Source organism: Mesoplodon bidens, assembly GCF_964165515.1.
Source record: "Mesoplodon bidens genome assembly, chromosome: 7".
Classification (NCBI taxonomy): domain Eukaryota; kingdom Metazoa; phylum Chordata; class Mammalia; order Artiodactyla; family Ziphiidae; genus Mesoplodon; species Mesoplodon bidens.
The window spans coordinates 109980798-109995480 of NC_138164.1; the positions used below are offsets into that span (position 1 = coordinate 109980798).

The 14683-nt window shown below is 54.7% G+C and overlaps 1 protein-coding gene across 1 annotated transcript; it reads right to left on the reverse strand.

The window, feature by feature from the left end:
• Positions 1–5423: 5423 nt before the first annotated feature.
• Positions 5424–9002, reverse strand: GAL3ST3 (galactose-3-O-sulfotransferase 3; the record flags this gene model as incomplete). The annotated part of the gene is made up of 2 exons (XM_081239387.1): positions 5424–6585; positions 8881–9002. 2 exons carry the CDS (start codon positions 9000–9002, stop codon positions 5424–5426), a joined length of 1284 nt encoding a protein of 427 aa, XP_081095513.1.
• Between the last annotated feature and the right edge of the window lie 5681 nt (positions 9003–14683).

Here is a 14683-nt window from a genome sequence, read left to right on the forward strand (position 1 = left end):
TCTCAGCTTTGAAACTTCTAGGTGATGCCTCAGGGAGCTCCAAGGGGCTCCGGTTCTTTATGTCTCAGCACAGAAAGAATTCAGTGAGAGGCAAAGTGATAGATAAGAAGTGATTAATTAGAATAGGACGCTTGTGAGGCGGGCAGGTGAGCATCCGCTGCACTGCCCCAAGTACTTAGTGGGTTACATTTTTATAATCAAAGGAAAAGGGGGGGGGAGAAGACCACCTTCTTCCTTGTTCTCCTTTGAGTCTTCCGTCATTAACTCCTCCGACATGTCAGGTGGGTTTTTTTTTTTTTTTGACCCTATATGGCCCATCTGGGACTGTCATGGCGCTATGGAAAAATTATTTCAGGTCTCAGTATAAGGAGGGTCTTTCACTTTGAAATGTCACCTTTCCCTAAATTATTGGTTTTTATGCGTGCAGAGAGTATGCCCTAGAGGTCATTATCTTGTTGCCATCACTGGGCAGGATGTAGGCATTATTTTTCTACTATTGTTTTATTGTCTTGAGGCATGATTTGTGCCTCTATTGCTTAGTGTTGTTGCTAAGCACCTTGCTCTGCTTCGTGAGTCAAGCAAGCCCACATTGTTTCAGGAATTTTCCCATTGCTTTCCTCAGTGATCATTAACTTACGGTGGTCTCCCAAAGCCCCCTAAAGTTCCCTGTCTATCTACAGTCCCTCCTACTCTATCCCTATCACCTTCTCCAGGGCTCCTCCCCAGACGGCTCAGGCAGACACTCCTGTCCTCCTCTGTTCCCCATGAAACTGAGCAGGACCCTGTGGGGCTCCTGGCACAGAAGCCTTTCCGTGTCCCCCATTTCTTGTTGTAGGGAACAGACTCCAGCCTCCATGACCTTCCCTGAGTTCCAAAGGGCCGATTCGAACAGTTGCTAATCAGGGAAGGGAGGGGATGCAGAGACAAGGGAGGAGGAACCAAGAACAGTAGTGGAGCCTTGGGGCAGGATCCTGGTTCCGCCTCAAGGGACACAGGTAACAGTTTATTTGAGCTCTTTACAGAACTAAAACCCCCAACAAATGCAGTCAGCATTCTTCATTCCAGAGAAGACCACCTGAGACCAGATTCAAGGAACCAGAGAAGCTCATCAAGAGATTACCTGAGGGCTTCCCTGGTGGCACAGTGGTTAAGAATCTGTCTGCCAATGCAGGGAACACGAGCTCAAGCCCTGGTCCGGGAAGATCCCACATGCCGCGGAGCAACTAAGCCCGTGAGCCACAACTACTGAGCCTGCGCTCTAGAGCCTGAGAGCCACAACTACTGAGGCTGCATGCTGCAACTACTGAAGCCTGTGCGCCTCGAGCCCGTGCTCTGCAACCAGCGAAGCCACCGCAATGAGAAGCCCGCGCACGGCAACAAAGAGTAGCCCCACTCACCGCAACTAGAGAAAACCCACACACAGCAAGGAAGACCCAACACGGCCAATAAATAAATAAATAAATTTATTTAAAAAAAAAAGAGAGAGAGAGAGATTACCTGAGACCAGATTAAAGGAGGGCAGGGCCTGCACACACACTAATCTTATCAGCAACCCCCGCCCCTCCTTCAACCGTTGCTATAAAACTCCTTACCAAATCCTCCCGGGTTGGAACACACAGTTTTCTTTTTGATATATATAAATTTTATTTATTTATTTATTTTTGGCTGCATTGGGTCTTCGGTGCTGTGCGCGGGCTTTCTCTAGTTGTGGCAAGCGGGGGCTATTCTTTGTTGTTAGTTGTGGTGAGCGGGGGCTACTCTTCATTGCGGTGCTCGGGCTTCTCATTGCAGTGTCTTCTCTTGCTGCGGAGCACAGGCTCTAGGCACGTGGGCTTCAGTAGTTGTGGCACGCAGGCTCAGTCGCTGTGGCTTGCGGGTTCTAGAGGGCAGGCTCAGTAGTTGTGCCACAGGGGCTTAGTTGCTCCAAGGCATGTGGGATCTTTCTGGACCAGGGCTCGAACCCATGTCCCCTGCACTGGCAGGCGGATTCTTAACCACTGTGCCACTAGGGAAGCCCAAGGGACACACATTTTTTGAGACAGGAGACCACTGTGTCCCCTTTGCCTGGTAAAGCAATAAAGCTATTCTTTTCTACTTCACCCAAAACTCTGTCTCCAAGATTTTATTAGGCACAGATGCACAGAGGCCGACTTTTTGGCAACATCCACATGCTTTGCACATCCTTCTATAATCACAAAAGTCAAAGCTGCTGCTCGTCCATACAGTGCCTTTGAGCAAAAAGGCACCCTTACCTCAAAGTGCTTTCTCCTATCTGCTGGAAAACTCTTGGAATAGATGTGCCAACCTATAACATCTACAGCGTGAAGGGTGTCTGTCCCAAAGGAGCCCTGACGACTCCAGAGCGGCCACTTTGGGGACATTTCCACGTGTCGGGCACCGTGCTAAGCACCTTATCTCAACTACTGTTCACAAAGCTCCGGAGGGTTCATTTCACAGATGAGGAAAGTGAGGCTCAAATGCTAAGACCAAGGTCATGTAACCAGTAGGTGGCAGAGCCAGGGTTTGAATTCCAAAGCACTGATGGAGGTAGTTGCTTCCATCAAGTCACTGTCACCCAGGTTGCTGCTTACACATCTGTCCCAGACCTGAGTGTGAGCTTCTCAAGGAGAAGACATGCACAAAGGGCACAGATGGAAGGAGGCTCTCTGCAGGGCACTGGAGTCGCAGGGGCTGGGGCCTGTTCCTGTGGGCTGTGGTTGAAGCTGGAGATGTTCAGACCAGAGTCTCAGCCACTGAAGGCTAATCTTTGATTCAGTGTCTGCTTAGGGTCTGCCCTTGCTCCTACCTCAAACAGAGAAACCCTCTTCTATGGCTTGATAATTCCAGATGATTCCAGTTAGTCCCTGAATCCAGATTTTTCTGAGTCCGGAGTTGTGCTCTTTGCTGAAGTGGGGCAAGGTCTATAAAAGAGGCCCACCTGCCTGAGGATGAGGGAAGGCAGGAGAGGCCTTTCAAGGCAAACCTTAAAGGCATGTATGAGTTTTCCAGGAGGATACAGGGCACGGTGCAGGCTGTTCCTGGCAAAGGTATGACCAGATGTTAGGGCTGGGGGGAGCAGGGGCGGGGGACAGTAGTGGACAGACATCTTCTTGGCCTGAGGGCCACAGCATGTTTGTCTGCTTGTTTTTGGTTAGATGACTTTGAGTCTAGTACAATTCTTTAAAGCTGCTTAACACCAGAAACCTAATTATGTCTTTGCAGGTCTCTAATTATGTCTTTGCAGGTCTCTAATTATTGTCTTTTGCCTTTTCCAGAGTGCCACTGTAAAAAGTGCTGTGTTTTCAAGCCCAGGGAGAGTCATGTAATCTGCCAACTAAACCTTGCAATCTCCATTGCCCAACCAGGCCAACGATTGTCTCTGTGAAAGATAAAATGAAGAGGAGCTGACCGCAATGTCTTGGTTTCTTCACTTATCATTCTTTTGGGAAAGATCCTGGGCATCAGCCTAGCCTGGGGAGTGGGAACTTCTTTATTCTAGTGGCAGTGTGAGAACACTTAGGAACTATCCGTCTGGGTTCAGACTCTAGCTGTGTGACCCTGAGCATCACTTAACCTCTCCCAGTTTCAATTCCCTCATCCATAAAATGGTACCTATCTCATTAATTAATACATGTGAAGCCCTTCAACAGCAGCTGGCACATAGTATACCATGTTAGCTATTGTTTTTATTGCTTGTCCAGATGTGTCAATGTAGCACTGAAGAAAGTAACAGAAGAAGTCCTGATTCTCTGCTGGTCTTAACGGAGGTTTCATTTGAAAGTGCTGGGTGTATTACTGTGGAGGCAGGGAGTGGTCCTCATCTGAGTCCATGTTGTCTTCTTGTGGGGAAGGAAGACCAGTGGTGAAGTCAGTGACTCAAAAGGGAGATAAAGTCCTGAGTTAAGCCTCTCCTGACCTGAAACGATCCTCCTTCCAGCCTCTGCTCTGCCCAAGGAGGGGTTGTCAGTCCTATCTGCCTTGTTCCCGTGTCCCTAAGTTAGGGGGACGATGCTCAATACATGGTGCTGAAATGAATGAAAAGGAATGATTTAGATCTTCTCAAAGAGAAGTGAGTAGGGCTGGGGTGGCCAGTCTGGTGAACCCAGTCAATCAAGGGCTTGATGAGTGTTGTGAGCCTCTGGGAAGGGCAGTGATTGAGCCTGGTGATACCGAAAACGCAGCCTCCGTACACCGGTGCCTAATCGAATCTTGGAGACAGAGTTTTGGGGGAAGTAGGAAAGAATAACTTTATTGCTTTGCCAGGCAAAGGGGGACACAGCAGGCTCCTGCCCTCAAAAACTGTGTCCCACCTGGGAGGATTTGGTAAGGAGTTTTAGAGCAATGATTCAAGGGCGGGGTTGCTGATTAGTGTGTGTGCAGGGCCTGCACTCCTTTAATCTGGTCTCAGGTCATCTCTTGATGAGCTTCTCTGGTTACTTCTAGCCTCAGGCAGTCTTTTTCTGGAATGAAGAATGCTGACATCTTCCATTTATTGGGGGTTTTAGTTCTATAAAGCTCAAAAGATATTATGTGTGTCCCTTGAGGCGAACCAGGACCCTGCCCCAAGGCCCCAGTATTGTTCTTGGCGGCTCCTCCCTTGTCTCTGCATCCCCTCCCTTCCCTGATTAGCAACTGTTCGAATCGGCCCTTTGGAACTCAGGGAGGTTCATGGAGACGGGAGTCTGCATCCCCTACAAACAAGTAATGGGGGACACGGAAAGGCTTCTGTGCCAGGAGCCCCACAGGGTCCTGCTCGGTTTCACTGGGCCCCCATCCTCATGGTAACAGCCACACCTATTCTTGGGCATCTGCCTCATCCTCAAACGTGGGGAATCTGGCTTTTAATGAGTGACATACAATCTGTATATTTTAAAATATTTTATTAAAAACCAGGAAAACCAACCAAACAAAAAGCTCAACCCAAGAACTCTGAGCTCTGGGGGTCTGGGAGCAGCTTAGGTCTGCGGGAAGGGTGGAACCTGGAAGACGGACAGTGTGGGGGGGCCTCTGACCCCTGGCAGGAAGAGCAAGAGCCGGGGAGGCTGACAGGCAGCGCAGCCTTCCCCAGGGCTCAGCCCCTTTCTGTGGCATGGGCTCATCCACTTGGGGAAGACAGGTGGGGGTCCTCAATCCCCATAAAAAGGCAGGGTGGGCGGTTCTGCACGGGTCTCAGACCTCTTGGCAAAGCCACCAACCAGTTAGGACGGAGGAGAGGGTGGCCCGGGGCTCGTTCGGGCCTATCAGCACCCTCCTCAAAGGCGGGGTTCAGCTCCCCCTCAGGAGGTGGGCTCAGACGGGGAGATGCGCCCTCAAGTACTGCTGCAGCCCCTCTCGGGAGAAAGGGGCCCGATGGGGTGGGACCTGGAGGCAGCCCTAGGCAAGATCCTGGTGGGCAGGGCAGGGTCCAGACTCCCATCCAGAGCTCAGTGGCCCCGGGGCAGCGCCCGGATGGGCCGAGGAGGGGGATTGTCCAGGACCGGTTCGGGCCGGGGGCGCACGCCACCTCGGCGCTTCTGCTTGCGCAGCAGGTAGCTCGAGTACTGCACCTCGGGCATGGCCAGCTTGAGGCAGGCCTCGGTGGCCGGGCCGGCGCGGCCGCTGGGCAGGTCGTAGCCCATGATGTCCACCTTGCGGCTGGGCTGCCAGGGCTGCAGCTGCTTGGTGCGGATCTGCGCCGCAGGCCGCAGCACAGGTTCGTCACCAAAGCAGCGCCGCAGCAGGCGCTCTCGGGCCTCGCGCAGCTCGCGCGCCTCGCGCTCCACGCAGGCGCGGCCGGCGAGCGCCACGCGGCGCCAGAAGGTGGCGTTGAAGTGGTCGTAGAGGCCGGCGTCGAGCGCGTTCCAGGCGCGCGCGGCCCTCGCGAGAGCCGCGGGGATGGCGGCGAGGCGCGAGCTGGCGGCGCGCGCGTTGAGCCTGGCGTAGAGCACGTCGTCCAGGTCCCAAGCCAGCAGGCGCCGCAGCAGCACGAGCGACTCGTCGAAGTACTCGGCGATCATGACAAGCGAGAAGACCTCCTCCACCTGGCGGATGAGGCCGGCCAGGTAGGCGGCGTCGTCGCGCGGGCTGCGCTCGTTGTCACCGCCCAGGTCGTAGGCCAGCGTGTTGTGCGCGAACATGGCGAAGTGCTCGCCTGCGCGGTAGTAGGCCTCGGGCGCGCTCAGGAAGGCCTCGAGCGACGCGTTGGGCACGCGCCGGAAGGCAGGGCAGTACTGGTTGTAGTAGCTGAAGAGCGACTCGAACATGGCGGCCGGCTCGCGCAGGATGGTGACGTAGACGGTGCCCGGGGGCATGAGGCGCTGCAGCTCCGCGCGGTCGAAGCGCAGGTGGCTGGCCAGCATGTGCGGCGGCCGCGTGGCCGGGTGCACGAAGTGCGCCGAGAAGTTGCGCGGGTAGCAGAACTGGTGCTCGCAGCTCGGGTGCGGCAGGGCCACGGTCAGGTTGTGGCGCTCGGCGAAGCGGAACAGGATGTTCTGCACTGTAGTGCCCGCAGTCTTGTGCGTCTTCAGAAAGGCTACGGTCATGTGCTTGGGGCGCGGCGGAGAGTCCTGCAGAGGCGGGCAGCTCTGAGGGAACAGCTTGGGGTACCTGCAGGGTTCAGGGGGTGTGCAGGGAGGAGGGCGTCAGAAGGGTGCGGCTTGACCCTGCCTCTCCCCAAGGATGGTGGGGATGGGCCAGGGCCCATCCTGGGCTTTACCCACAGAACAGTAGAGGCGTATGATAGGCAGCCTCTGAGATGACCCCCAGTGATCCCTGCTGATCTCCTGGCATTCACGCTCTTGTGTATTTCCCTTTTCTTGAATATGAGTGGGACTTATTGATGCCTCTTAGGGAGTAGAACAGGGCAGAAATAGTGGGATGTCACTTGTGAGATTACATTATAAAAAGATTACGTTTTCTGACTTGGTATCTTTCACTCTCTCTAGGGCAGCTCATGCAGGGGACGAGGAGGTACCAGGTGGGAACAGTCCCCAGGGAACCAGGCCCTCAGTCCAGCAGCCTGCTTGAAGAGCTGAAGGCTCCTCCACCAACCACTTGAATGGGCTTATAAGTGGAGCCCTTCCAATCAAGGCTTCAGATGAGACTGCATCCCCAGCAGCCAACTTGATTGCAACTCTGTGAAAGACCTTGAGCCAGAGGTATGCAGCTAGGGCACACCTGGGTTCCTGACCCACAGGAGTGAGATAATAAATGTTTAATGTTTTTAGCTGCTAAGTTTTGAGGTAACTTCGTTACACATAAAAGATAACACAAGGACAAAGGCCCTTGGAGATCCTTGAGGAATTCCACTTCACAGATGTACAAACTGAGGAACAGAAGGAGAAAAATCATTTCTATAAGTCTGGCAACTCAGATTAAGTCACTAAATCCTCTTGCTCTCTGTCTTCTTTCCACTGGCTCCTCACATTGTAGGTGAGTGGCATGGGCTTTGAAGCAACCTGTTGTTATGTGATTCTATTAAGTCCTCTGGAACCTCATTCATTTATTCAAGTAGTAGTTTTTTAAGCATCTGCTATGTGCCAGGCGCCGTTCTAGGCTCAAGAAATATGATAGTATAAAAAACATAATAATCCTAGCCTTCATGAAGCTTTAATTTCTGTTTCCTCATTCCTGAAACAAGGGCCTTCGGGATTACAGGTGACCTGTGAGTTCCCTTCAGACTTTGAGTCACTCTCTTGTTTCTTTTCTGCCATCCTAAGTGTCATGTAACAAGGACAACTCTAAACAGCTTTGAGAACACCATTGAGACTTCCTATCAGTGGCTGGTTTGGGTTCAGGATAACGTCTACATGGATGCTCCTGAAGACCAGCAAATCATCTGGCAAGAGGGACGGGGCCCATTCACACTGTTCTCATGGGCAGACCATGTAGCAAATGGCGAGATTGAGGCCCTAAGGGGGTGCAAGGATTCACTGGGTCAGGGTTGCAACTAGTCATCACATGGTATCCTGTATCAGGGTGACTGGCTGGGTCACACATACATCATTCCCATTTTATAGATGAGCAAATGGGCTCAGAGAAGTGAGGAGGCTTGGCCAGCACAACAGTAGTGAGAAGTTGTTTGCAGTTCTCTGGGAGTGTGTGGCTGAAGCACATTGTCTCCATCTTGTCAGCTCCATCGTAGGGCCACAGTCCTACCCCCTCCCCTTTCTGCGAAACTGAGCTTTAGCCTACGCACAGGGGGTGTGTCCAAGCCCGATAAGTTCCCTGCCAACCTTTACGCTTGCCTTCATCCCATGTGAAAGCTGCAAGAGTGCCTTTTGCTGATGCAGATGGTTAATGGCCATGAGACCCACCCCCCCGGGGGCGGGGAGGAACCCCGTCCTTCCCATCCACGCGGATGTGCTTCTCCTTAATAGTCAGATTCTGTTTTTAGTTCTGGCCCCTTTAAATCCCCCTGTACCCCTTTCGGTGCCGCGGTGAATGCCTCTGGATCGACCGTCCAATCGTTCCTTCCTGCCTGTATGTAAGTTACCCACAATAAACTTCATAGTTGCGGTTTATGGAGTCGCCCACTTCATTTTTTGGTCTTAAAGTTCCTTCTCACTTTGGAGAATATTATTCACCATCTCTGCCTTCCGACAGGGAGGCACTCAGAAGGAGATGCCGAGGGAAGACTTGAGCTGGAATAGAATCCCAGATTACTCACTCAGCCCTTTGAATGAAGTCCCTACCCAGGGAGGTTGTGTGAATCTAAGGAGAATGTATGGAAAGCACTTCAGAACAGAGGGAAGGAGCAAAGCCCATCAGAAGACGGACTCTTCTGGCAGCTTTAAGGACCAAGAAGGAGAGCTCCCGTCAGCTAAGGCTAACCAGGCGGCTGACTTCTAGAGGAACCCAACTCCCGGGCCCCGCCCCCTCACCGAGGCCCCGCCCCCTTACCAGCTGAGCTGCGCCCCCTGGTGGATGAGGAGGCTTAAGGTGCTGCATCCTAGCACCAGCAGCAGGATTTTCCTGCGGCTCATCTTGGTGGCCTGCTGCAGGCGCTGGAGGATGGGTGGCATGATGGGGTATCCACCCCTGGACCAGCCAGGGCCTCACTATCCAGGACTCCCTTCGCCGGCACTCATGGGGGCTCTTGGGGCTCTGGTAGCAGGGCCAGTGTTCCTGTGAGGCCTGGCAGGAGAAGGAGGCAAACAGGTTTGTAGCAGGCAGAGGAGATGGGCTCTGAGCCCCAACAGGACTGCTGCAAAGGAGAGCTGCAAAGGGTGGGGTGAGCAGAGAGGCCAGGGAAGATCAGATTCCTACCTCCTGTTACCATGACCCTATCTCCACACTGCTCCAGATAACTTCGTCTTGGGTGGAATTACACGCTCTGGGGTCCGGCCAGCCCTTCAGGCTGTAGCCACTCCCTTCCTTGAGCCCTGTCTCTGCTTTTCTGCCTGCCCTTAATTGTCTTTGTTTCATGGCCATTTGTGTCTGTCTCCCCAGTAGATGTGCCTTAGCACCAGCACTTGGCTCGGGGCACAGAAGTCTCAGTTCGGGGTTTCCTCTCCTCTAGGACTCCTTGCCTCATTGCTTCAGCCAGCGGTTGGTCTTGACTCCCCAGACACTGAGCTCCTCAGAAACACTGACCAGGTCTTCACCTTCTTGAGTTTCTTGACATGAGGAAGAGGCTTTCTCTACATATTATACTACCACACACTTAATCCCATTTAATCCTCGCTGCAAGCCTAACATAGGTATTATTCCCATTTCACAGACAAGGAAACTGAGGCTGTAAGAGATGATGTCACTTGTCCGTGGTCATGCAGCTGGTATTAGCAGAATCTGGATTCAGATCTGTTCCTTCTGGCTCCAAAGTCCATGCCCTCAGACAGTATGTGTGCTGCTTCTACAGAGAACTGATTTCCCCATCCCTGCCCTGGACTCTGGCAATTCTGCATGCTTCTGAGCCCCGAGGGCCCAAGACCAATAAATCCACGAGGGAAAGAAAGGAGGACTTGAAATCCTGGAACCCTATCTGGATTCCATCCCCAGACACCTGAAACCCTGGCCACCTCATCAGACGATTGCAGTGAGAGGTGCCTGGCCAAGGGAGGGGGGAGGGGAATACAGAGCTTGCCCTGCTGAGACTCTTCAGGAGAGGTGGGCCTCTATCCCAGCTGAGTGGCAGCAGTGAGAGGCAGGAGAAGGGCCTGGTTTCTGGCCAGTCACCTGTCCCCACATGAATGTCTTGGCTCAAGGGCAGCTCCAGGGGAAAGTCAACTTCAGTAGCAATGCCTGCCCCCCAGTTAGGGTGGGCTCTCTGTCTCAGCAGCCTCAGTCTCCAGGTCCAGGTTTGGCTTCATCCTCGCACACACCCTTCTCCAAAGGGGAGGGGGAGCCTGGAACCTTATGGGCACGTGCATGTGTGTGGAACTAGGACACCTCAGTCCCAGGAGGGTTGAGGTAATGTTAAAACTCTTTTGACCATGACCTTCCCCTAGGCCCCTGCACTTGGCTTCCAATCCTTCTCCTTTAGCCCCCGCTTCCCCCAATTAATCCTGGATTACATTTAAATCTGTTTGGGTGGAAAGGTGTACTGGTTACGCCTTTCCCTTCTCTCCAGTTCCCATCACCTGGTTTCCTCCACCCCTGCAGATAGCCTTAATCCTCCCAGAGCCAAGGGGTATGAAAGATCCAGCCACAGAGGGCAACCAAGCTAAGGTCCCTCTGTCTTCAAGGATGGCTAGGGCAGAGGAGGGCTGGCGCTGCCCACGTGAGGCTGCCGGCAGGAGGGAGTCAGAGCCAAGGCCCTCTCAGGATGCACACCTTCTTTGCCTGTCACTTATCTTGCCTAGAGGACTTGGTGACCAGGCAGGAGTTTCCCAAGGAGGCCAAGTGGAGGGCCAGCCTATTCCCATCTTTGCTCAAGTCACTGAAACCACCCTATTTTTCAGTGGACTCTGGGTCAGCCAAGGAGAGGTCAAGCCTGGAGAGAGCTGCAGTGGGACTTTCCCTGGGAGACGCTTCAACCAGGCCATACAGAGAAGGGTGATGGGGTGCTTGGTAGCCCCCTCCATCCCACTCCCCTCCATGGCTTAGCCCTGGGCAGCCAGCCAGACCCCAGTCTGAGGCCCACTGGGTACAGGGTATCATCACCACAAGAATTCCCTGGACACCAGCCTTCCAAGGTGGGCACCAGCTTCTGCGCGTTCCCGGTCAATGACTGGATGCTCACCGCCTTCAGATACAGCCTGGTCCATTTCTGAGCAGCCTTGGCTGTTCAAAAGTTCTTTCTGGGACAGCTGGGATCAGCCTGCCACTGGTGGCACCCTCCTCTCCTTGTCCGCTTCCACCTTCCACTCTCATGGTTGCTAGTGCTGCCCTGCTACACCACACGAACCGTTTTTTCTCCATGACAGACCTTCAGGTATTTCAAAGCAGTAACCCTGTCTCCTCTGGGTGGGCACTCGGCCAGGCTAAACATTCCAGGTCCCGAGAGAGGGTGCTGCTCGGACACTGGAGGAGGCCTCCCTTCCCTTGGCAAGTTCACTCTGCGATGCCTATTCTGGAGATGGAGTCAGGTCACTGGCACCCAGGAAGGGGGCCACCTGGGGCTGGGTTTCTCTTTGTAACCTCCGGGGCGGTGTGGGGTGGGCGGCAGTCTGCTGGGGCCAGAATTTAGAGCAACAGCCCTGGCTCCTGCCCCTCACGTGTTTCAGACTACTCCCTGGCGTCCCCTGTGCCTTCTCTGTGGAGACAGAGTTTCTCTCAGTCGTCCGAGACAAGTCAGGGTGCCCAGCCTCATCAGAAAATCAGTGCTAATTTTAGTCAGAACAATCAACCTCAGGCTGCTGCCTGGTTTTGCAAATTGCTCTCCTTTCTCCAGGGAACCAAAGAAGAAATGGTTTAGCTAGCCAAAGCTTTGAAAACCGGCCTGGATGCCCACCCACTCCCACATAAGCCCTTTGCTCTCTCCCTGTAAGCTCTAGGGCTGATATTAGTGCCTTTGGAGGAGGGGGGGCACCCTGGCCTGGACCACCCGCATCTGACCGTCGGATGACCTGGAGACTCTATCCTTACCTGAGGATGGCACAGCCCACTGTATAGGGCAACTGCCCAGTGCACTAAAGAGGAAAGGGCCAAGGGCTGAGTGGGCTGCAAATTAGTGGCCCAGGAGATCAAATATTTTTCAACCTTCCACTTTTCCTTCCTTTCTTCCCCCCCACCCCCCGGCCTGCGCCAGGTCAGCCCCCCCTCCAGTCCCCTCTCCCTGTCATCCACCCCCACGTCATCCCTGCCTCTGAATTCCCTTCATCCTCCTCTCTCCATCATTACTGCCCACCCTCCCAGCCCCCATTCCCTCAATTGCATCTCAGCCTCCCCCAGGGATCGGTCACTGGGATCTGGTCCCCATAAGGGATAGGCCAGATTCGCTCTCTCACCCGCGTCCTCTCCTGCTCTGCAGGGGGCCAAGAGCCCGCCTCCTCATGCTCTTCGGGGACTGGCCCCCACGGCACCCTCCCGCCCAGCCGGCATCCCCCATCCTAGCCCGGTCCACCCCCGCGCCTCCAGCCCCAGGCCGTCCCGCTGCAGTACTCACGCTGAGCGAGCTCTGCTTTGACCCGGGTTGAGGGTGGTCGCCGCTACCTCCCAACCTTGGCCGCGAAATCCGCTGAGGGTCCGAGGGCGCTGGGGGCCCTGCGAGCAGAGTGCTGGTCGCTCGCCTCTCCGCGCCTGGATGGGATCAGGTGGCAGCGTCGGCTCAGCTCCGCCGCTCTTGGCTCTGCCCGCCGCCCGCCCCCCATCGCACACCGGAGGCGGAGGCGGGGCGGGGGCGGGGGCCGGCGAGGAGGGGAGGGGGAGGGGAAGAGGAGTGGGAAGGGGAGGGGGCAGCCCTGACTCGCAGGCTCCCCGAGAACACTTTCCGAGTGGCGTCTTCGCATGCGGGCATCTTCCCTGGGCGGCCTTGCAGAGTCTGGACACCCAGGTGGCCAGCTGCTTGCCCTCACTCTACAGAAGGGGAAACTGAGGCCTGGACGGTATCTGGATACTCCGGCTTTGCTGAGCATTTCTGGGCCCCACTGGTCACCCTTGGGCGGGGTAGGCCCTGGGAGAGTTAGAGACACAGGTACATGTACAAGTACCTACATGGTTTCCCCCCACCCCCTTCTCCTCTTTCCACCTCCAGCAGAGAAATACCCTCCAGCCGGGGGTCTGGTCCCATCTGTCCTCACACCCCTAGGGACCCTTTCCTTTCCAGCTCCTGCTGCTGACCCGGGAGTCCAGATCCGCTCACTCTTGGCCAGAACTGTAGTGGGCCTGGGACCCCTGCCTAGGCACTTGTGTGCTGGGAATCAGAGAACCCAAGTTCAACCCGGCTTGAACTTAAGTTCCAGAGTCAAGAGGCAACTTCCTGGGCCTGGATGCTTCCAGCTCTACAATAGGGAGCTGTTCTTGGAGCTGTTCTCAGGCTGCAGAGATGATACATGTGAAGGCTCTGTGTGAACTCTGTGTGAGGATCCTGAATTTTCTACTGCCTTCTTTGTCCTTAGCTCCAGCCACCTGGGAGCCGAGCAGCAGCAGCTCCCAAAGTCGTACCAGACACCAAGAGCCCCAGCCCCACATTTAGTTATGTGGTTCTCATGAACCCCTGCTTTCTCCTGCCTTCTTGGACTGGTATGGCAAGGATCCTGGAGCTGGGGTAGCCACCCAAAGCTGGGACCTTGCCTGGTATGGGAAGGAAGGGACTGGATTCCATTCTAGACCCACACAGATAGGTATCGTGTGAGGGTCCTTGTTAAGGAGAAGGGAATGGGGACTCTCAGAGTCAAGAGAACTGCTCGTGGTCCCAGTTTGGCCCCTTGGGGACATCAGTGTCTCTCTGCCCCTCAGTCTTCCCTTCCGCACAACTGGAGGAGGGTCATATCCTGCCTGGGTCCCAGGGCTGTTGGGAGAAAATGAGGCCCCACTTGGCCTGTCCTTTTCTGGCCCTGGCTACATTGCACCCTCACCCATCGGCCCTTAGTTTATCCTGCCTCAGAGACCCCCAACCTCTTCCCTAGCACGTACACATGCTTTGGGGCCTTTGGCCTCAGATGACCTGCAGTGGCTCTCCAGTTACAGGGAGCAGAAAGACACTTCCTTTGGGTCAGGAATGGTGCTGCCTGAGTGGGCTGACAAGCTGGAGGGGAGGGCACTGCTGTTCTTTCTTCTGTCCCTTCTGGGTTTGGCTTCTCCTCTGGGAGTGTCAGGAGACTGGGATGGCGGTAGTGATGAAAAGGGGAAGGGTCCAGGTTTGGGTGGGAGCAAAGAGAATTTTCTAGCCTGGGTTAGGATGTGAGCAACCTTCCTGGTCCACTCCTTTTCTTTGTCTCTCCTAAATCTCACCTTCCCTGGACCTGACATCCCATTCTTTTTCCCCTGCTCCCAGCTACTCCTCTGTTGGGGGTGGTTGGTGAAATAGAGCATGCTAGAGAGAAGATCTCAAAGATGTGGGTGTCAGGGGGAAGGGAGACCATTCTGAGGTTCCCAGCTCTCTCACCCAACACACACACACTCACACAGGACGGGAGCCTGGCTGTCAGTGAGAGAGCAGAGCTAGAATGGGAGAGGGACCTCACAGCTAGTGGCAGAGGGGGGAAGGTTAACTGAATTGACTGGTCAGGACAGGGAGAAGTAGAAGGTGGGCAAGCAGGGGGCACCCGCCCATCCCTCCCTCAGGGGCACAGGCCGCTGGTGGGGTAGGGGAGCAGCAGAC